The sequence below is a fragment of the Aquarana catesbeiana genome, linkage group LG03, assembly GCF_042186555.1.
Source record: "Aquarana catesbeiana isolate 2022-GZ linkage group LG03, ASM4218655v1, whole genome shotgun sequence".
NCBI lineage: Eukaryota > Metazoa > Chordata > Amphibia > Anura > Ranidae > Aquarana > Aquarana catesbeiana.
In genome coordinates, this window is record NC_133326.1 from 650,648,164 (window position 1) to 650,670,893 (window position 22,730).

Sequence of the window (22,730 nt, forward strand, 5' to 3'; positions counted from 1 at the left end):
ACGTCTGACCTCTCCGAATGCCAACAAGGGTTTTGCCACCAAGTACTAAGTCATGTTTTGCTAAGGGGTCAAATACTTATTTCACTCATTAAAATGCAAGTCAATATATAACTTTTTTGAAATGCGTTTTTCTGGACATTTTTGTTGTTATTCTGTCTCTTGCTTAAAATAAACCATTAAAATTATAGACTGATCATTTCTTTGTCAGAGGGCAAACATACAAAGTCAGCAGGGGATCAAATACTTTTTTCCCCTCACTGTATGCGATATGGAGTCTGTTCCCCCCACCACAGGGTGACACCACCCAGGAGGAGCTGTGTAACATGGAGTCCAATGATGTTGACAGTGAGAGGACTCTCACCCTTGTGAGCCATATCCTCCTTCAGAATGAACTTTCTTCACACGTTCTAGATAATCCATAGGGAATTCTGATGCCATGGCTGGATCTGTAACAAAACAGAATTAATATGGGATATTATCACTACAATAAATATCTAATAAGATCAGCAGGAGTTTACATAGCACATCATACAGACCCTGTAGGAAGAAGGTATCATGCTGATCTCTGGCTGGATGTTGCTGAGGCTGGAACAAGGCATCAAAGTTCCAGAAAGAGCTCTCTATGAAGTTATTGGTCGGCATCTCCGTGAAGCTGGTCAAAAAACATTACAATAAAATCACCAAAGACAATGCTACTGGCTTAAAAAGAAAAAGACATGAACAGAATAAGGTTATAGACTTGAAGAGGTGTAAGCAGAAATTATATTTTACTGCTCACTAGCTTTTCATAACATTAGGAACGCCACTGGGGTAACCTCTGACCAACCATCAGAGCCTTTTCTATATCATATGCAGAGCATTGCGAGTCCACGCCCTGACTGAATCCTTCATAGGTTTATATCGGGGATCAGCAACCTGTAGATTGCGGCCAGGTGACTGGTAGATCATGGTCTAGGCTTGCTCACCCGCCATCCCAAACAGAGTGCAATGCAGAGGGACAACTTGTAAAGTTGGAGCTGTAGTAGAGAACAAGAGCCACATCAGCCGATGGATCCTCTGTAGTGCTGGCACCTGTCCCATGCGGAGTGATAGCAACTACACTCCACTTCTTATGCCGGCTAGCGGTCTCCAGAGTGGTGACATCAGCAGGAAAGAAGAGATCTTCAGGTCAGCGTGAAGCAATACACTGGGCATAATAGTATAGGGCTGCTTTCACACTGATGCCCTGCAATTTACCCACACAGCAGGTGCAGTGCAATGTACCTGCAGCTTCGCTGAGCTTAGCCATAGACTTTCTTCGGAATGAAGGAGTTTTGGTGCGCCTTCATAAAATGCACCATACCTGCAGGATATAATAGAAGTCTATGGCAAACCCGAGCTAACCCAGGAAAGTTGCAGATGCAGCACTGCACCCGCACTGCAGGTAAACTGCAGCACATCAGCGTTTAAGTTTAACTCCCTGGACCCCACAGAAGTGTGCAGTCATGGGGTGCTTGCAGAGTGGCCCCATTTACTTGAATGGGTCACAAATGACAGGAAGTAGCAACCACCAAAAGCAACAGGAGGTTTAATTCCTGCTGCAGCATAAGTACACCTTTGGCTGCTGCCTCAGCAGCTAAAGAGGGTAGGGACTGGGGGCAATAAACCGTACCACCCCCCCCCCAACTTTATGTGTGAATGAGCCCTAAGGGCCGAATGCAATTAAGGGCATTATTCACAAATGCACCAGGCACTGCTACTCCTTTGAAAAGTGATCCGAGTGTGTTTGACAGGCGGTGATATGTTGCCTTCCCACCACCTGATTTAATCTTGGTTCACACTAGCTCTGCTTCAAAGTTGCCTGACTTCATCACGACTTCTTTAACAGAAGTCAATGCAAGCCGCTCTGAAGTTGCCTTCAAGTAGTACTTGAGTCGCTCCAATTAGAATGGTTCCATTGCACTGAATGGACCTGACCTGACAGGTCGCCCCAGTGTGAACCGAGTCTTAAACCCATGATTGCCATGCAATGCGCGCAATTGCTACATGGTAGTGCCGCAATTAAAAGTGTAAATCATGTGAGAGGAGGCGACATTGTGCCCAGTGATCTTTGACTTCTTCCATGTTGTTCAGGTACATCTCCATCTAAGGTTGCCTACCCCTGATTTATATGGACAAGCCAGGCTGAGCCAAAATACCATCCGATGGTTGGACGTCCAGCCGTCTTGTCAGGAACGGAGAGAGGGAAGCCAATGATAGAAGCAGCTTAAAAAGTGAAGATCATTTTTTTTAGAACCAGAGGACCGCATTTTAAAGTGCACAAGTAATGCATAAGGAACTTTTTTTTAAAAAGGTCACTAAAAAGATGAACTAACCTTTTAATTTCATTTTTCTTAAAATAAATTAAACTATTTTGCTGCGCTGGCAATTTTTTATTCAGATTGGGGTGGCATACAGACAAAGAGACAGCGTTGGGAATGGTTTAGGCTTCGGTCAGGCTTTTATTGTCATCTGTGTCCCACATTGGGGAGATTTCTCCTGTCCTGGTGACAAACATCCCCCCCATTTCTTGTATTGGCATCACAGGGATAGTAAGTGAAGAGAATCTGCGCAAGGGGTCAAAGACAAACAAAAACTTGACAAGACGGATGGGGATTGGGAGGCGGCTGGTCCCTCGCATCTCACGTCTCCAGCAGTTGATTAATCAAACTCTACATTCTTCATCAGACTTATTTTACTGTTACTCAGTTATCTGCCATGAAACGTAATATATTCCTACCTCCAAGTGTGTTAGATATGCTCAACCCAGAGCTGATTTTATACATTTAATGTGGACCTGCCCAGTCACATGCTAGTATTGGAAACAAATAGTAGATCTGCTTTCTAATGTGATCTCTACCCCTATCCTGTTCACCCCAGAGGCTTTATTTTTCGCTCGATTGCAATTTAGATTTGGTACGCATATCTTGTAAAAGGGTTTTTTTTTGGATCAAATAAAACTTTAAGCAGCACTATACTATGTGGATATCTCGTTCCTTTCACATGGTTTACTGGAGCCCTGTATAGCGTGACTGAAATCTGGTGGAAGTGTTCATTGGAGCGGTGGAGAAGTTTTATACTTAAAGGCGCAGTATTGCTGGCGAGTGCACCCCCAAAGGGGATAATTCCCTCACGTGGTGAAGTCTATGGTGGAAGTTGTTCTCTGCAGATCACAGCAAAAAGCTCAAATTGATCTCCTCCGTTTCCATCTTTCTCACATATGAACTATATATGAAAGCTTGTCTTTTTATTCAATTTTGACAAGAGCACTGCTGCAATATTTTAAAGGACTATATAGTTTAGATTTTTTATAGTATTGCATTTATTTTTATGTTTTACATTTTAAGTGGCTGCTACACAGAGTGTATTTATGTTGTCGCACATATAACTATTCGGGCGTCATAGAAATTTTCATCCAGGGCGCAGAGCGATGCTTTTTTAGGTGGGCCAGCGTAAGCATTTTTACAGCTCCTCTTTACTGTGAGATCTCGGGTCAAAAAGACCTCAGATCTCATATTTACACTTAAAAGCAATATAAAAAATAGATAAAAATAAGAGTCACTTTAAGGCCGTTGGGCGGAAGTGAAGTCGAGTGGGGGGGGGGGGGGTCCATTCCCTCACTTGACTTCCTGCCCATCAGGCCACAGGACCGGATTGTCCCCGCTGCTTCCAACGGCTCCGGTAAGCGGCAGGGACGGCCGGGACCTCTCCCGCCCCCCATAAAAGTGATCTCAAAGTGAACTAGCCGCAGAGACCACTTTTATGTTAAAGCGGACCGCCTGCTGTGGAGAAAAATACCAGGATTATGGCAGCTATCTGCTGCCATAACAATGATGTTTACCGTCAAAGTACTGACAGATATCCACGGTGGGTAGTCCAGAAGTGGTTAAACTCAAATCGCAGTGAGACTGTGCCAAAAAAGCACTACATGCTTTTCGGCAGCTTCTCTATTGAAAAGTCTATTGAACCAAAAAATAAAAATAAAAGCAAATTTTGCATTTAAAAAAGTCCCCGACTCTTTCCAAAAATGCAGTGGCTGAAAAAAGCATAGATGTGAAGTTGTCCCATAGGAAACCATGTTAAATAAACTGTAGTGCATTTCTGAAAAAAAAACCCTGAAAAAAAAAAACCACACACCATAGGTGTGAACCAGGCCCAAGAGGCACAGTCACCAATTACTCACCCCATTTCTAGAAAGATCTGTCGGAATTGTGTACGGACTTTCATTAGGGGGTGCAAGTGACCACATTCTGGCATTACGCCCAGCGCATTGAAGTTGTATGCCTTGAATTTCTTGTCCTTCCAGGAGCCACTGGGAATGAGCAGATGGGCAAAAGAGAAGGAAAAAATGGTGAGAGGATGCAAACAAAAAAGGAAAGAAACAATGCAACATAAAACAACTAGTTCAGAAAAAAAAGGATTTACCATAATCTTAATTCAAATGACCAGATAAAAAAGTCCATTAATTTAAGCTTAATTTTAGTTAAACATTTTTCTAAAATCATCAGGGGCTGTATTTAAAATGAATGAGAAGTGTCCCTTGTGCTGGTGGCAGTCAAGTTCATTGGAATCTTCATTCCTCTGCTGTACCATCACATCTTGCAATGAGACATGCGCTATGAATAGAGAATGAGCAGATGAATGAAAGGTCCATCTTCCCTATTCATGGAGCGTTTTTCATTGCGGCAAGCAATAGTACATCTTTAATGAATGTAGCAGGAGGGGTGGAAAGGGTGAGCATAGTCGGCACTTTTGATGAGGTCTAGAGGCTGTGTTAACCCCGACAGCACCAGAAGATTAGTTGCAGGGCTATATGGGGGCGGGGTTGAGGAACCAAAGTTTTAATGAACACAGCAGCCACCAGCACAAGGGACATTTTTCATTCAATGCAAATACCATCCCTGGTGCTGATTAAAAATAAATCAATTCACGTTAAAGCCCAACTTCGGGCAGATAAAAAAAAATGATCCCTTACAGTAGGGGCTGTGCCCACACGTTTAGTCCAGGGGAGAAGAGGACAAACTGTTTTACTTACCTGATCCTCCGCTCCACCAGCAGGAGGTGCTCCCCCACAATCCAGCGGTGGTCTTTCCCCCTGGATCCTCACCAGAGCGGGGTTTTGGACCCTGCTTTGCTCTTTATGATGTCAGGACCCTAGACTGCTAGCGCAGGGGTGTGCAGAAGCTGCGGGGACTGGTCTAGTTGAGGGAGAGAGTGGAGGATTGGGAAAGTATATCTCCTATTTTTGCTCCCCTAGAAATAATTAAGTAATTAATCCCTGCAGTGTGGGCACAGCCCCAATGCAAGGGATCAATTTTTCTTTTCTTTTCTTGGAGTAGGGCTTTAAAGCTTTAGGGTTTGTTCGCACCATATGTGCATGAAAACCGATAGGAAAACCATGCAGATTTTAGTTGCAGAGATCAGTTTCAGTGAGTTTTCCTGCACGACAGTTATGTGCCCTGGTCACACCAATATTGATTTCAGGTCAGCGTTTTTTTTCCCCCCATGCAGAAAACTGCATACAGGTTGCAGACTCCTGCACAGAAGAAAAAAAATCTGCACGTTGTGGTGTGAACAGGGCAAACCCAGAACCATTGTTTTCTTTGAGCCCTTGCAAAACGTGTGCAGAAAAACTGATATCTCTGCACTATGGCGTGAACGGGGCCTTAAAATGGCCTCATGTATACCTTCCAGTGCGTGACCAGCAAACCGAGAACTTTGTCTCAAAACACCGGGACTGTTAAACCGCGCACACACACGATCAGAAAATCGTACGAAAAATACCGCTTTTGAAGTGATTGTAAGTACAGAGCTTTCGAGAGCCGATCATGACAGTTCATCCGATATTATCTGATCGGACTTGCATCGTACGATTTTTGTTTAATCAGTACAGCGGTCGTTCGAAAATGCAATACAGATGCATTACAACGCATTTACATCACTTCCAAATTTTTATTCTGTCGTACCAGAATTTGTGACTTTAGTAAACTCTTCAGGTTCTATCTAAGATTAGCATGCAAAAAAAAAAAAAACACGGACGATCATTTGTCCGGTAATATCGTGTGTGTGTGTGTGTGTGTGTGTGTACACAAGGCATTACATTCCCAAAACAGAGCAGTATTCCCTCTAATGTAACAATCAAGTATTGGCATAATAATCTGTATCCTGCAATCCAACGTCAGGGTTTTAGGGTAACTTCTAGCATTCCTTTTTCCTTTTTCAGCAGCACTAAACTAGTTAAAAAACCAAGGTGCTTTTTAATCGCACCCTATTAAACATAATCCACTTGAAAACGATGCAATTACTGCTTTTACTTGCCCATTGACACCTAACCATTCTGTTGCAGTGGATTAATGCACATGCATTAACCTGCATTGTGTAAATCAGGGGTGTCCAAACTTTTTTCAAAGAGGCTTAGATTTGATGAAGTGAACATGCGTGAGGGCTGACCATTTTGCCTGACAGTCTTTGAACTTTTAAAATGAAATGCAAATTAGCTAAAACACTGCCCAACAAGAATTCTCTTGTCTTTGTGGCCGTGCGTGGTGAAGAGTCTAAGGATGAGCTTGAGCGTGTTATTTGGATATACTGTATTTATCGGCGTATAACACACACCTTTACTTTAAGAGGGAAGTTTCAGGAAAGAAATAAAATTTTAATTAAAGAACTGTGAAGCAAAATAAGGGTCAGTGCCCATCTGCAGGCTCACCAGTGCCACAAACGCAGCCTGATCGATGTCCATCTGCAGCCTCAGAGGGGACAGTGAGGGGGCGGGACGAGCACCAACAGATTACATACAGGAGAATCTCCTGTTTGCCCGGTGGCCTCTTTAATACAAAGTCCCGCCTCCTATGATAGACAGAACAGTCGTCCAATGCCAGCCTAGGAGATGGGACTTCCCATTACAGAAGCCGCCGAGTAAACAGGAGATTCTCCTGTATGTAATCTGATGGCACTCGTCCAGCCCCCTCCCTGTCCCCTCCCCCCCGAGGCTGCCAGAACTGAAGGATAAATACGGTATGTATCTTTTGTGGCCCCCCAAGGAATCCCCGAGCACTGCCGTTGGGGGCCACAAAAGATATATATATACAAATTACCAGTGGGGCCGTATTAAACTGGAACATGGACCGCAATTGGCCCGCGGGCCAGACTTCTGACATGCCTGGTGTAAATGAAGCCCATTCTTTACCACAGCACCACAATGGATGAAAAAAGTGTGCATGACTTTAAACTAAGCAGCACATCCCTTTGCACAGTATGTACCTTGCAGTGTGCTGCGGCGTGTTGGGGTACCATTCACAATGAAATGTTTAAGGGATCAATGAATGGAACTGCAATGCACCACACACGGGGCAGGTGCTTTGCCAAAATGAAGAACTAATACAGAGCCACATATTGGTATATTTTATGAAATACCTAAAATCAGAAAATATACCACATTTTGGGCCACTAGGTGGAGCTGACAATCATAGGAAATAATAGTATTAGAAAAATTACTGCTGTAACATTCATCCATCGAATGTTTTATTAAATAGACCCCAAAGAGTTGACTAATAAAAACCACTGTACATACGCAGCCACAGTAACACACCTTACCTGGCAATCATTCTTACCTAGCAATCATTTCTGGGGTGAGGTCAGTTTCCTGTTTGGTAATACTGGTGCTGAACCCACTTCCCTTTGTCACCCAGTATGTTTTAACCGTCCTGAAAGAGTTCAAAAGAAAATCAAAATTACATTTGAAAACATGCCTCCCAATAAATATTATACACGCCAAGGTCCATTTACTACAGGAGTAGAGGCCGTTCTTGCGAGCAGATCACTTCCCATGCATTCTACTGACTGTTTTCAGTTAGCATTCTTCCTAGCTTTCCCTGTGGCCTATAAAACACCTCCCCCTTATGTTAAGTCTCCCTTTTATATTGTAAAGCGCTGCGTAAACTGTTGGCGCTATATAAATCCTGAATAATAATAATAATAATAATAATAATAATAATAATGATAAAAAGCCTAGAAAAAAAAAAAGCTAATACAGCCACCCCATCCATGGACTGGTAAGCTGCAATAGATTACATGTCTCTTCTTGGGTTTAGATAAGCTTTAAGCCTCAGAAAACAAATACAAAAAACTGATAACAGAATAAACAATCCTTTGATGAAATATTTTTGGTTAAACCAGTTTTATAATCCAGGACACACACCAGTGGGTGCTGCCAGGCTGGTGACCTGTTTTCTGCAGTGCTTTTTATAGCTTGATCACCAGCCCACAGCCTGCTTGATGATGACTGGATGATAAAGAGTCAACATTTTGGGGATGTGATTACTCTGCTCACATGACTCTCTCCTCCTTTCAGCAGGCTCCCAGTGTTAGACTGACTGTGCTGTGCACAGGAATATAGTCCTTCTCTCATTTTGAGCCCTGGGGTGCAGGGAAGCGAATATAAAAACAGATTTTTTTTTTTTTATATATTAGCTAGCAATTACATGCATAGACCATAGTTTCACCCACTGGCTAAACAAGAGAAATCATTGGATTCCTCCATTTACGCTAAAGAGTGCGGTTGGAAGAATCCCCCTGTTGGCACCGGCGAATGTCTGAATACCCAAACAGTGACTGCATATTTCCACCCGGCTCCTTCCATGGTTCAACTTTTGACTCGTGTTGTGCCGAGCAGTGCCAACAGGGCCACCTGTCCAAGGCCACCCACGGCTTAAATTTGGATGAAATTGGAGCAGTGTATGGCCAGCTTAATAAACAGGATATCATTATACTTAACAGGGTAAGTTCACCTTTACAGAAAAATCTGTAAAGTGAACTTACATAGGACGGCCTCCTCACCCCCCCCAGTCACGCTGACCTGGTGCACGGCGATCAACCGCACTGACACAACGGGTCGCCGCCTCACCGGTTTGGGGCTTAGAAATCCCCTGCAGCTTAATCTCCAAAATGTACCTCATCAGGAGGTACGTTTAGGAGCATTCTAAGTGGTCGCCGCCGTCCCATGGGCGCCGGCGACTAATCGGAACCCGCGTAGCCCGTCCTGTCACCTCAAGGCGAAAAGAAAGACGTGGGGATTTCAAATCCCTGGACCATTACAGTGATGATACAAGCTGTCAGTGCAGGTGATCGCCAGATTCCAGGTTAGCGGGACTGGGGGGGGGGCTTGCATAGGGGGTCCAGTGCAAGTTTACCTTACAGATTTTCTGTAGAGGTGAACTTACACTTTAATTATTGCCATTGTTTAATGATGACATTCCTCTGTTGTTTTTAAGAACAGCAGGATGGGTGTAAAAAAAATGTGCCCATCAATTGCAGCCATCCGCTGCCCCCCGGTGCCACACCCAGACATTGCAGGAGCCGATTTTGCACACGGCCGTAAACTGCGGAGTACAGACCGTTCTCAGCTTGAAGAATACCAATTCCCTCTAGAAGTTGAAAATGCAACATGTAAAAGCACAAAGGGAACAAATATTACCCAGTAAATTACGAAAGGTCTGAAAGTCTGTCACCTTAATCCAACTTCAGTACAGCCCACTGTGCAACTCCTCACAGTTTCAGTAGAAGAGGACATCCAAACGGCTTTACTAAAAAAACTCTGATTCCTGAATCACATTCAAACCACAAATCTTGAATCTATTAACCACTTGCTTACCGGGCACTTAAACCCCCCTCCTATCCAGGCCAATTTTCAGCTTTCGGCGCTGACGCACTTTGAATGACAATTGCGCGGTCATACAACACTGTACCCAAATGAAATTTTTATCATTTTCTCACCACAAATAGAGCTTTCTTTTGGTGGTATTTGATCACCTCTGCGGTTTTTACTTTTTATTAAAAAAATGTAAAAAACTGATTTTTTTTTTAAAAAAAAGTTTATTTTTTTATATTTTGTTTTAAAAAATTTTAAACGGGTAATTTTTCTCCTTCATTGATGTACACTGATGAGGCGGCAGTGATGGGCACTGATAGGCGGCAGTGATGGGCAGCACTGGCAGGTGGCACTGATTGGCACTACAGGTGGGCACTGATAGGTGGCACTTGTGGGCACTGATAGGTGGCACTTGTGGGCACTGATAGGTGGCACTGTGGGCACTGATAGGTGGCACTGTGGGCACTATTAGGTGGCACTTTTATTGGGCACTGATGAGGCAGATGTGCCTCTTCCACTTGGGGACCGATGTCCCTCACATCCGATCCGGTGATCGGCTTTTTTTTCTACTCGCGCTGTCAGCGTGAGTAAAAAAAAAAAAACGATTACCGATCTTTTGTTTACATCATGTGATCAGCTGTCATTGGCTGACAGCTGATCACATGGTAAGGGGCCGGGACCGGCCCCTTACACAGATCGGTGATCAGCCGAGTCTCAGTGACTCGGTGATCACAACGCGCCCGGCGCGCGCCCTGCAGGGCGCGCGCAGGGAGCGTGCACAGGGGAGGACGTCATATGACGTCCTCCCGGGAATGTAGGTCCGCGCTGTAGCCGTCATTCGGCTATAGCGCGGATGCCAGGTGGTTAATTAAGGCTGCTTCCACACTGTTGCCCTATGGTTGGGATGCAGTGCAGCTTACCTGAGGTTTTTTCGTGCAGGTAGCATACTGGATTTTTTGTGCACTTTCAGAAAATGCTTCAAAAAGATGGGACAGTTTATAGGAAACTGTGGGTATTCTGCACAAAAAATGAGGGCACGCTGCACTGCAGGTTGTGCTGTCCTGGCTATTTGTTTTACATTTTTTTTCCCCCTTCTATTATAAAAAAAAAAAAAAAAAACCTGTTAATCAAGCAAGACCTTAAAGGGGTTGTAAATCCTCAAGGTTTTTCACCTTAATGCATTCTATGCATTAAGGTGAAAAACCTTCTGTAGTGCAGCAGCCCCCCCCTTTTCCTTACCTGAACCCGATCTTTCCAGCGACGGGGATGAGCACAGCAGCTCTAGCCACTGTCTCAGGTCCTCATTGGATAGATTGATAGCAGCAGGAGCAATTGGCTCCCGCTGCTATCAACCAAATCCAGTGACAGAGTCGGGGCAGAGTCCTGCCGTCAGTGTCAACGGAAGCAGCAGCAGGACTCAGGAGCGCACCTGCATGAGTGCCCCTATGGAATGCGGCTCTCCGTGGGGGCACTCGCCGAAGAGGAGCACCCAAGAGTGCTGCTGAGGGACCCCAGAAGAGGAGGATCGGGGCCGCTCTGTGCAAAACCCTTGCACGGAGGAGGGAAGTATAACATGTTTGGTATTTTAAAAAAAAAAATTTAAAAAAATTAAAAATGGATCTTTACAACCCCTTTAAGAAAGTTCAATCTGTCTAAATAAAGGATATAAAATTAATTTGGGTACATGATCAAGTTATTGTCAAACTATCACAGAAAACTGAAAAATGGGCTGGCAAAAAAAGGTATTTGCAAGATAGTATTCAGGTGGTTGAAAAGTGGCTCTTGTAGTTGCATGTTATTACTAAGCTCTGTATATGATCCTGTGAAATAGCCAATCACCATGCTGCACCCACTTACACTTCATTGAGCAGTTTCCTCTTTTTCAGCTCATTCTTGTCCTTCTCATTTACACTGTCCGCCTTTCCTTTCTCAATCAGCTGTAGCTTCTCCTTAACAGTATCTTCTACTGAATCCACCTGCAGAGGAATAATTGTGGGATGTAAGACAATGACATGGTAAAAAGTGGTGGAAACCACTGAAACTAATTTAAGGGTTAAATATATTTTTTTTTATTTAAAAATGTAACTTGTAAGATTTGTTTAAGTGATGTCATAGGCAGATCAAAGGTCACACCATTCATCTACGTATAAATAAAATAGTAAATACGAGGGGCATTCAAGTCAAACCTGGACTTTTAATTTTACAGGTATAAAAAGGGATGCTAGCATGGTGGTAACTACACACAGTAGTAAGTGGCAAGTGTGTCCTATTACTGATAGGTGGCGCACATGTCGTGGGCCAGTCCAGAGACCGTTAATCAAGTTGGCAGACAACAGCGTTAGTGCCTGCATGGAACAGCACGGTGAATAGGGACGCACCGGACCCCTGCTGTGAGCCACTTCATACGGCAGTGTGAACCCAGATCAAGACATGTGAATGGTGTAAAAGTTTCAAAGATGGCCGTACATCTGTCAGTGACCATCCAGGCCCTGGTGGTTCCCAGTTCACAGCAGTCAGTCCTGTGAACATTCCGCACATGGAACACCTGATCCTAGATAATCTACGCATAACCGGTCGTGAAATGGCATAAGAGACAATGCTTTTTGTGGGAACAATGAACTCAATCATTCACGAACATTTGAATTTCTCGAAAAGTCAGCGCACGCTGGGTTCCTCGGAGGTCAGCATTTCAGTGAAGTGAAGCAGGCTGTCCTAGGGTGGTTAAGGTGTACTGACAAATCTTTCTATGCCAAAGCTTTCCAGGCATTCGTTAAACGCTGGGATAAGTTTATAACTGTAGAAGGGGAATATGTCGAAGAATAAATGCAGTTTCCACTCCTTGAAATTTGTTCTTTTATTATTTAAGCTCAAAATTCCCGGTTTGACTTGAATGCCCCTCAAACAAGGAGACAATCCATTGTTGCATTGTATTTACTCCCTGACACTTGCAGACTATATGCAAGTGTCATTTTACACAGGTCCTGCTGTGTTTTGACAGTGGCTCCTGCTGTTTAATATAAAGCAACTATCAGCTGTAATTTTGACAGCTGGTAATAGCAACAGATGGAGAGGAGTTGGACATACGTCATGCATTCTAAAAACTTTGTTGGAGCCTTAAGTGATAAAGTCTCTTTTTTTTAAAGTAAAAAATAAACGTTACACTTACCTCCTCTGTGCAGTTGGTTTTGCACACAGCAGCCCGGATCCTCCTCTTCGGCTCTCCTGGCTCCTCCCTCCTGTTGAGTGCCCCCACAGCAAGCAGCTTGTGGGGGCACCTGAGCCGAGCCCTTCAGACACGGTGCCGCAGCCAGGCCCCACCCCTTTTCACTCCTCATTGGTTGACAGATAGCAGCGGGAGCAAATTATGCCCCTGTCTCAGCCAATGAGGGGAGTCCTGGGCAGCCAAGAAACTCCTGCAACATCTAGATTGGGCTCAGGTAAGTAATAGGGAGGCTGAGGTGGGCTGGTGCACACAGGTGGTTTTTTTTTATCCTAATGCATTAAGATAAAAAAACCTTCTGCCCTTACAACCACTTTAAGGGCTTATCTATTTTAGGACAAGACCTGTAAGCATTACTGAACTCTAGGGGAGGAAAATCAGGTCTTGTGGCACAGCTGTGTAAATTTCAGGCCTGGATGGAGAGAAAAAAAAAATAGATTTTTCTGGAGTTCCCATTACATACTGAATTAAAAATGAACACAGCTGTGCGGACATTAAAATAATTAAAAAAAAAATTAAAGCTGAAGTCTAGGCAAACCGTTCAGTACCCAGAAGACAAAATATATGGGAACGATTCTACCTGCTCAAAAGTATTTATTTTTCACCGTTTTGCTGAAACTAAATAACTTTGCAGATGACATGAAAAAAAAAAGCAACCATATTTCCCACCCTAAAAAACGGTCTCCTTGGTATTTTTAGAGACCTATCCATCTCCAAATATGAGAAGTGCTTATTGCGCATAATATACTTTTATGCTAAAAAGGCCATCCTACTAACATGGAAAGGTGTCACCGACCCCACTATATCCATCTATATAACAATAGCCTCCCACTTTATAAACTCACCTTTGAGTTTCAGAAGAAGCCCCATTTGTTTGATGCTGTTTGGGACCACTGGCTTTCTAACCCACTTACTCTTGCCTCTGTTGCTTAATGTCACTTAATGTAACTCCATACTTTGTATCATCGCCTGCTGCATAATCTGACTCACGATATCTGGTGTATCATCTATATTACTATTCTGGTATGTTTCGTGAAGCATTGGGAAACACCTTGGAGTGTTGGGTTTTTCTTTTTTTGTACCATTGTGTTTTTCTATAAAACTCATATAGATCTTTCAAAAAAAAAAGCAACAAAAACATGCAAATATCACACTGAAGTGTTCACTCACCACTCTATGGACCTGTGGACCTCCCTCTGCTGACTTGTCCAATCGAATCCAGCGATTGGACATTGCCTTGCTGAATCCAATTTTTGCAATTGGCAGTTTCTGAAAGAAAGCAACACACACGCAGTGAAAGGTAAATTACTAATATTCTATCCTGGGCTTACTTATAAAGGTAGTCTGTATTAAAATCCAGGGTGATAAGCCCCATAACATCATCACGTATGATGCCAATAATAGGAAACCCTAGGGTTTTCGGACACCAGATTTCACCAGATCTAACGCCCCTTTCACACTGGGGCGGTGAGTGCATTGGCGGTAAAGCGGCCGTCAATTTTGCGGCGCTATTCAGCCACTAGTGGGGTGCTTTTACACCCCGCTAGCAGCCGAGAAAGGGTTAAAACCACCTGCAAAGCACTGCTGCAGCAGCGCTTTGCCGGCGGTATAGCCGCGCTGCCCATTGATTTCAATGGACAGGAGCGGTATTACACACCGCTCCAAAGATACTGCCAGTAGGACTTTTTTTTAGCATCCTGCCAGTGCACCGCTCCAGTGTGAAAGCCCTCGGGAGAGACAGGAGCGGCTCTTTCAGGGCACTTTGCAGGCGCTATTTTTAGCGCTGTTGCGCCTGCAAAGCGCCCCAGTGTGAAAGGGGTCTTGGAGGCAGGCAAGTTTCGTTGGCAGGACTTTTGAGATTCGAATAGTTGAAAATCTATAAGGGATATACAATCCATGCTTACACCATCGATGTAGCAAGCAATACAATTATGGCACTTTCTTAATTCACTACCTCATGGTTCAGAATTTTTAGATTCACCCACTAGTTTTGAGTGATTATGTATAATGGGCCGGCCAGTATGCCAGGGTCTCTCCAGGGTTTACATTGTATTAATAGCAACTCCAGACTCGTATATTCCATTTTTTTACGGCTGCATGGGAAAAAGAGCTGATCTAAAGAGATAGTATTTATAATTTTATACATAAATCTTCTATATCCTCGAGATTGCAGGAAGCAGGATATAAACTTTGGACTGTTTTTCTAACGTTGACTCCATTTGTTGGCACTGTGGAGAAGAACGGGGGAACACTTTTCCATATTTTTTGGACATGTTCCAGAATTCGCCCCTATTGGCACGAGATGTGCGCTTTGATTAAAGATATATCTTGTCTTTCCCTGCATCAGGACCCAGAAGCCTGTGTTACATTTCAGCCCGCTCTCTCTCTCAAGGGGTAGATACCACCAGGCGGTAGTTAGACGTCCCCTCTTACATGGCGAGGGCCTGCATGCAGACACATTGGAAGTCCTCCTCTCCACCAACGGTGAGACACTGGATCAGAGCAGTGAAATTGATAATTCATATGGAGGACTTTACGGCATTGGTGAAAGGACAGGAAGCCTGTTCTTGTAGAATTTAGAGCAGGTGGATTCATTTCACCTCAACAGTGTAATATAAATAAGGCATTCTTTCCCTGATCCGGTGTCTGAAATAGTATTATTCAATATGGTGGCTCTAATACCTTGGAAGGAAAACTTTTCTTTGGTTTTTGTAGAGAGGGAAGGGGAGGAAAGAAGGAAAAGAAAAAGAAAACTGTACCATCCCCACAAACGACATGTGCGCCTGGAAAATATTGACAGTGCTTCACTTTTTCCACATTTTTTCCTATGTTCCTTGGACTTCATGGCTTGGTTTGTGCTCTGACATGCACTGTTAACTGTGGACCCTTATATAGACAGGTGTGTGTCTTTCCAAATCATGTCCAATCAACTGAATTTACCACAGATGGGCTCCAATCAAGTTGTAGAAACATCTCAAGGATGATCAGTGGAAAAAGAAAGCACCTGAGCTCAATTTAGAGTGTGGTGTGAATACTTATGTACATGTGATTTTTTTTGTTATTCGATAATAAATTTGCAAACATTTCAAACAAACTTCTTTCATGTTGTCATTATGGGGTATTGTTTGTAGAATTTTGAGGACAATAATGAATGTAATTAATTTTGGAATAAGTCTGTAACATCAAAAAATGTGGAAAAAAATGAAGCGCTGTAAACACTTTCCGGATGCACTGTATGTAGTCATCAAGTAGAAATTTTGTAGTCATTTACTGATTATTTCTTAAGGGCCATAAGCCGAGCAGGTGCACCAGGTATATACTGTATTTATTGGCGTATAACACTCACTTTTTCACCATGAAAATCGGGTGCAAATAGTGCGTGCGTGTTATACGCCAATACTTCAGTTTTAGCTGCCTCGGAGGGGACAGGGAAGGGGGCGGAACGAGCACCGTCAGATTACATACAGTGGGAATCTCCTGTTTACTTGGCAGCCTCTGTAATAGGAACTCCTGTCTCCTGGGCCGCCATTGGACCACTGTTCTGTCTATCATAGGAGATTCTCACTGTATGTAATCTGTCGGCACTCGTCCCGCCCCCCTCCCTGTCCCCTCTGGGCTGCAGATGGGCATCGATCAGGCTGCACTGATGGCAATGGTGAGGCTGCTGCACTGATGGCAATGGTGAGGCTGCATTGATGTGGACTGATGAGGCTGCATTGATGGCACTTGTGAGGCTGCAGATGGGCATTGATCAGGCTGCATTGATGGCAATGGTGAGGTTGCAGATGGGCACTGACCCTTATTTTACTTCAAAGTTCCTTATTTAAAATGTAAGTTTTTTTCCTGAAACTTCCCTCTTAAAATGAATGTGCGTGTTATACACCTGTGCGTGTTATACGCCGATAAATACGGTATATTGTAAAAACATATGTTGTGGTTCGTAATTAGACTTTCTGGTACCTGGATAGTAAATGTATATTTATATTTCTGGTTTTGATTCACTGTATATTAAGGCTTACGAATGTGTGGAATTTTTAATAAGTTGCTATAAAGAAATGGTAATTAAAAAAAAACAAAAAAAAAATCAGGTGTGCCTGTCAGAGTTCCCCCTTACATCGGGTGCCCAGGTCAGAGTTCCCCTTTACATGTGATCCATCATAGTGCACCTAAAGACTGGTAGAGCCCATCAAAGTGAACAGTGTACTTGTACCTGATGGTCCTTGTAGTCAGTCAGTCAGGGGGCAGGAGCTGGAGAAGCAGCGAGCTGCAGGGGGCGGGAGCTGGGCAAAGAAGCTTACTGCAGGGGGCGGAACACCCGTGACAACATTGGTCGCTAGTACGCCAGCGGTCCTAGCAACCAATTACTGGTGAGAGAAGCAGGGATTCAGCGCTGCAGACTGGCGGGCTGACGGTCCGGACAAGAGCTTCACTTGGTCCGGGTCATGACCACAGTCTGCCATTTCGTGGCCACTGGTGTAATTCAAGCATAACTTCAGCGTCTTTCCTTTTCTTGCATGCTATACACACTCACCATGAGCTCACTCTGGGCCAAGCCCCCCTTGGGTATGCTGTAGTACACCCGGGCCTCCTGGCTGCCCTCCTGAGCAATCTCCTGCCCCTCCGAGCTCAGCTCCCATTTCTTGCTGGATCGTTGCTCTGCCTCAATAATCTGGGGAAACAAAGTATAAATAATCAGACTAAATGTCATTTTAAAAAAAAATAAGAGAGTGTTATTATAAAATCTGAAACTCAAATATGTCAAAAAGCAAAACTAGAGGGACTACTTAATGTAACTACACAGGACAAAAGCCACACAGCAGCCCGGGGTTCTAGTCTGAATCATTTGCATTAGCAAAGCAAAATTATGCCCTGCTAGAGATATCAATGAGGAATCACATTGCCATTACTATGGCATGGGATTGGCGGCACTTACGTTGCCATTATTATATGGCAACAGATCAACTAAATGATGCCCTGCTAGAATGCTAGATCGAACACACAGGATTGACACAGCCTGAGCAAAATATTCCCCTACCCAATATGGCAGCATGGAGGGGACGAGAAAAGTTCTCTGGAATGCAAGATAAGGTAAGCATGTATTTTACAACTGCAACTTAAAGCGAAACTAAACCTATTAAAGTAATGGTTTGACAAAACCATTACATTCAAGGCATGCAGTTATTGAGAACGGTCACAGTTGCTTGTGCTCTCCAACAAAATGTCAAGCTATCAAATGGCTGGTATCATAACTGATCACGTGCAGCTTCACAGCAACTGTGGATCAAAGGCCAAGATGGCAGCTTCCTTGGCTGTAAAGGATAGGAGGGTTTAGTTCTGCTTTGATAAAATATTTAATTGTGCCTTTTTTTAGGATTCGGGTGAAGTTTTTTTTTTGTTTTGTTTTTTAAGTGGAAGTCCAGTCAAACATTAAAACTAAACTTAAACCTGCTCCCACCCCCATTCCAAGCCCTATACTATATAGAGGAAAGAGGTCTATACTTACCTATTCTGAGGGCGCTCTGGTCCAGTCACATGATTGGCTCCCAGCAGCGGCTTCAGCGTAAAGGAGGGACAGCCGACAATGGATGCCCCATAGTAAGCCTAGAGGTGAGAGCACCGTAGCTGTTGGCGATCTCTCCCCTTCACTGAAGCTGGCCGCTGGGGAGATCGCATGACCCGAGCGCCCTCAGAATAAGTAACTATAGACATCTTACCTTTACGATAAAATGGTATATAAAAATGACGGCGCTATATAAATAAACAGTAGCAGCCAGCGCTACAATCTAACAGAAATTGCGTGAATAACTAACATAAAAAAGGGCAGCGCTAAAATGAAATATTTAATATTGACATAACATTATGATGTACAATGTGAATTGTGATTTTCATATACAACCAGATGATCAAAGCATCATCATCATCTGATTATTGACATAAATAAAATAAAGTGCATTGTACAAAAAAAATAATGTGTGTGAAACCATCATAATTTGTATAGTTCTATTAGTGAGTCAAAACACCAATTCATTCACATGTGCTCATGGGAAGATATCCAGGGGTGTAGAACTAAAGAAATCACCATGATGTGTGCATCAACCACCCAGGAGAGAAGATTAAATACGCTTACCAGACGGCAGCATAAACCAAGCCTGTAGTGGCGGTCACAGGAACGGACATCAGCTGAGCCAGCAGAAGAGCGAAGCCCTCAAGAACACAACCGGTTCTGTTGTAGGAGTTTTTATCTTTTGTGGATACCATCTTGGCGGTTACCATCGTCATCCTTACCGCTATACGCTTGGTTGATGTTGCCATAAGTGGTTTAGCTGCTGAGGAGGAATTACATCGCTTTTACCTGTGGATACTATTCCTGTGACCGCCATCCAGAGTTTTGACACTACAGGCTTGGTTTATGCTGCCGTCTGGTAAGCGTTTTTAATCTTCTCCCCTGGGTGGTTGATGCACACATCATGGTGAATTGTTTAGTTCTACACCCCTGGATATCTTCCCATGAACACACGTGAACGAATTGGTGTTTTGAATCACTAATAGAACTATACAAATTATGATGGTTTCACATATACTGTATGAATTTTTTGCACAACACGCTTGATTTTATTCATGTCAATAATCAGATATTGATGCTTTGGTCATCTGGTTGTATATGAAAATCACAATTCACATTGTACATCACAATATGTTGATATGTCAATATTCAGTATTTAATTTTTGCGCTGCACTTTATGTCATCTTTACTTTACAGGGTAGTTAGTCTAGGACTTCTAGTCCTCCGGCTCCTCGCGCCGCGCACCCCTTCCAGTCCTCCGGCTCCTCGCGCCGCGCACCCCTTCCAGTCCTCCGGCTCCTCGCGCCGCGCACCCCTTCCAGTCCTCCGGCTCCTCGCGCCGCGCACCCCCTCAAGTCCCGCGGCTCGCCGCGCACCCCCTTCCAGTCCTCCGGCTCGCCGCGCACCCCCTCTAGTCCCCCGGCTCGCCGCGCACCCCCTCTAGTCCCCCGGCTCCCTCCCTTCTAGTCCTCCGGCTCGCCGCGCGCCCCTTCTAGTCCTCCGGCTCGCCGCGCGCCCCTTCTAGTCCTCCGGCTCGCCGCGCGCCCCTTCTAGTCCTCCGGCTCGCCGCGCGCCCCTTCTAGTCCTCCGGCTCGCCGCGCGCCCCTTCTAGTCCTCCGGCTCGCCGCGCGCCCCTTCTAGTCCTCCGGCTCGCCGCGCGCCCCTTCTAGTCCTCCGGCTCGCCGCGCGCCCCTTCAAGTCCTCCGGCTCGCCGCGCGCCCCTTCAAGTCCTCCGGCTCGCCGCGCGCCCCTTCAAGTCCTCCGGCTCGCCGCGCGCCCCTTCTAGTCCTCCGGCTCGCCGCGCGCCCCTTCAAGTCCTCCGGCTCGCCGTGCGCCCCCTCTAGTCCTTCGGCTCGCCGCGCGCCCCTTCAAGTCCTCCGGCTCGCCGCGCGCCCCTTCAAGTCCTCCGGCTCGCCGTGCGCCCCTTCTAGTCCTTCGGCTCGCCGCGCGCCCCTTCAAGTCCTCCGGCTCGCCGTGCGCCCCTTCTAGTCCTGTGGCTGCCCATGCCATGTCAGCACAGGCAGCAACCCAACTTAGGTTTTGAAGTCTCTCTACCAACAATACGCAGAAAAGGGTGACTCCATAAGACCCTGCCAGTGGGCGCCAGTGCTCCAAGGCCACCACCCTTCCTATGGGCCCCAGGTAACCTGGCCCTGCTGTATTCTGCAGCCCCAGGACAGCTGTGCAGTCACGTGACCCCAGGGCACTATTACATCATCCTCCACAGACAGGTCCTCTTACCTCTCCCAGGGACTGCAGGCTCTTCACAGCTCCCACCACCTGCTGGTGATCCACCCCCAACGACAGAGCCAGCTCCAGGCTGTCCAGTCCTCCGCTTTCCCCATCTCGCAGCCTCTGCAGAAGCGATTCTGTCACTCTGTTATCCGCCATGCTGCCGGCTTCTTCACTGCGCATGCGCCGGAGGAAACTTCCGCAGTGCTTCTCGGTGACGAAGCCATCTTACTCCTCTCGTTGACGCTAGACTTGTGAGGGAACGCTGAATCCGCGGCTGCCATCTTGCTCCTCACCGGAAACACATGTCAGCTGTAAGCATAAAATGTGCAGAAAGAGCGCCACCTGGTGGCTCCTGTTATCATTGCAGCTGACTTAACTGGTGTCCTCATAAGGTGATTGGGAAAGGCAACAAGGAATGGGAACTGCTCTGTTGTCTGAAAACTTTTTATGAGCAGAATTCTTGGAAGCCATGCAAAATATGGCAGCATCAGTTTGCATTGGTTAATTAGACAATAATTATCTGACTAATTTGCATGAATTTACATAATTGTTACCTTGTTTTTTACAGCCACCCCGTCTTTACAATATAGGGGCGATTAGGCATTCTGGATATTTACTTTCCCAGCGGATAATGACAAGGCCAAACTCAGTTTCTTGCACAGCTATATATATAGGTGCCATTACTATTCAACATTTCTGGGTGTGACGCATTGTGTGTCCTGTGTGGGGCGCTGTAGTTCCTTCCAGCGGCCGCTATGTTGGCTAGGCGGTCATGCTCTGTCATACAGTTTTCAAGTATTGTCTTTAAAGCGGAGCTCCAGCCCTCCCACCAAAAAACTAGAAGTCAGCAGCTACAAATACTGTAGCTGCTGACTTTTACTATTAGGGCACTTACCTGTCCATCGATCCCGTGGTGTCCTCACCCAAGCCGATTCTTAAATCAGCTCTCGGGTGCTGACGCTGCCATCTTGGGTAAGGGAAACTGGCAGTAAAGCCTTGAGGCTTCACAGCTGGTTTCCTACTGCGCATGTGTGAATCGCGCTGCACTTTCTCAATGAGCCGGTGTTCTGCCGAGAAAGTTCCCCTCGGCGGATAATGACCCCCCCCTGTACTGCGCAGCGCTTGCACAGTACGAACATCAAGGGAACCTCAGAAAATCTTCGAAGCTGAACAGCTGTGAGTCAGCTGTAGACGGCGCCTGCGCAATGAGCAGGACATTGTGCCCGACGCTGCCGCACTCTCCCAATGCTTGTGCTACTCTGCAAGGGGCAGGTGTATTACTGTCATATCGTGGTAAGGGGCGGATGCTACAGAAGAGGTCGAATATTAAATGAAAGGGCAGAGCTGTTTTCATGAGCATCGGGAGCGTGCGGCATTATCTGGTAGCATCGGGAGCGTGTGTTAGAATGTGGTGTTCATTGCGCAGGCGCGTGGTGTTCATTGCGCAGACGCGGTGTACAGCTGACTCTCAGCTGTGTATGTTCGGCTATTTTCGGCGGCTCTCCATCTGGGGAACTTTTTCGGCAAGCTTTGTACTGCGCAAGCGCTGCGCATGCGCGGTACAGGGGGGTCCTTATCTGCCGGGGGAACTTTTTCGGCAAGACACCGGCTGTGGTGAGGGCCGAACTTTCGGCTAGTTCTCAGCGGCAGGAAGTGGGAGCGGGTCAAAACCAGGTACCCACTCCCCCACACGACGAGGTCACCCGGAAGTGGGGACAGGTACCTGTCAAAAACCGGTACCCGCTGCCCTCTCCCCCCCAAAAGGTGCCAAATGTAGCACCGGAGAGGGGGGGGAGGCAGACAAGCCAAGCTTTCCCTTTTGAGTGGAGCTCCGCTTTAAAGCAGAACTAAACCCATTGATTTAACAGTTTCAAAATACAGTTATATTCCTGGCATACCTGGAATGCTAACTGTCACATTTGCTTGTGCAAATTGTCAAACCATCCAATGGCTGGTTTAATAACTGATCACATGTGCAGCACCATGGCAGTTGCAGGTCTAAAATGGCAGCTACCTTGGCTGAAAAGGATAGGGGGGTTTAGTTC

At 45.4% G+C, this 22,730-nt stretch overlaps 1 protein-coding gene across 1 annotated transcript in view; it reads right to left on the bottom strand.

Moving 5' to 3' along the window:
- Positions 1-20,902, bottom strand: part of FARSA (phenylalanyl-tRNA synthetase subunit alpha) — a 50,374-nt gene extending 29,472 nt beyond the window's left edge. The window contains exons 1-8 of the mRNA XM_073622638.1: positions 20,692-20,902; positions 17,419-17,556; positions 14,058-14,156; positions 11,525-11,643; positions 7,632-7,724; positions 4,202-4,330; positions 537-652; positions 362-446 (exon numbers count right to left, since the gene is read on the bottom strand). Coding sequence (XP_073478739.1) covers positions 362-446; positions 537-652; positions 4,202-4,330; positions 7,632-7,724; positions 11,525-11,643; positions 14,058-14,156; positions 17,419-17,556; positions 20,692-20,865 — 953 coding nt within the window. The 5' untranslated portion in view covers positions 20,866-20,902. The remainder of the gene's footprint in view (positions 1-361; positions 447-536; positions 653-4,201; positions 4,331-7,631; positions 7,725-11,524; positions 11,644-14,057; positions 14,157-17,418; positions 17,557-20,691) is intronic.
- Between the last annotated feature and the right edge of the window lie 1,828 nt (positions 20,903-22,730).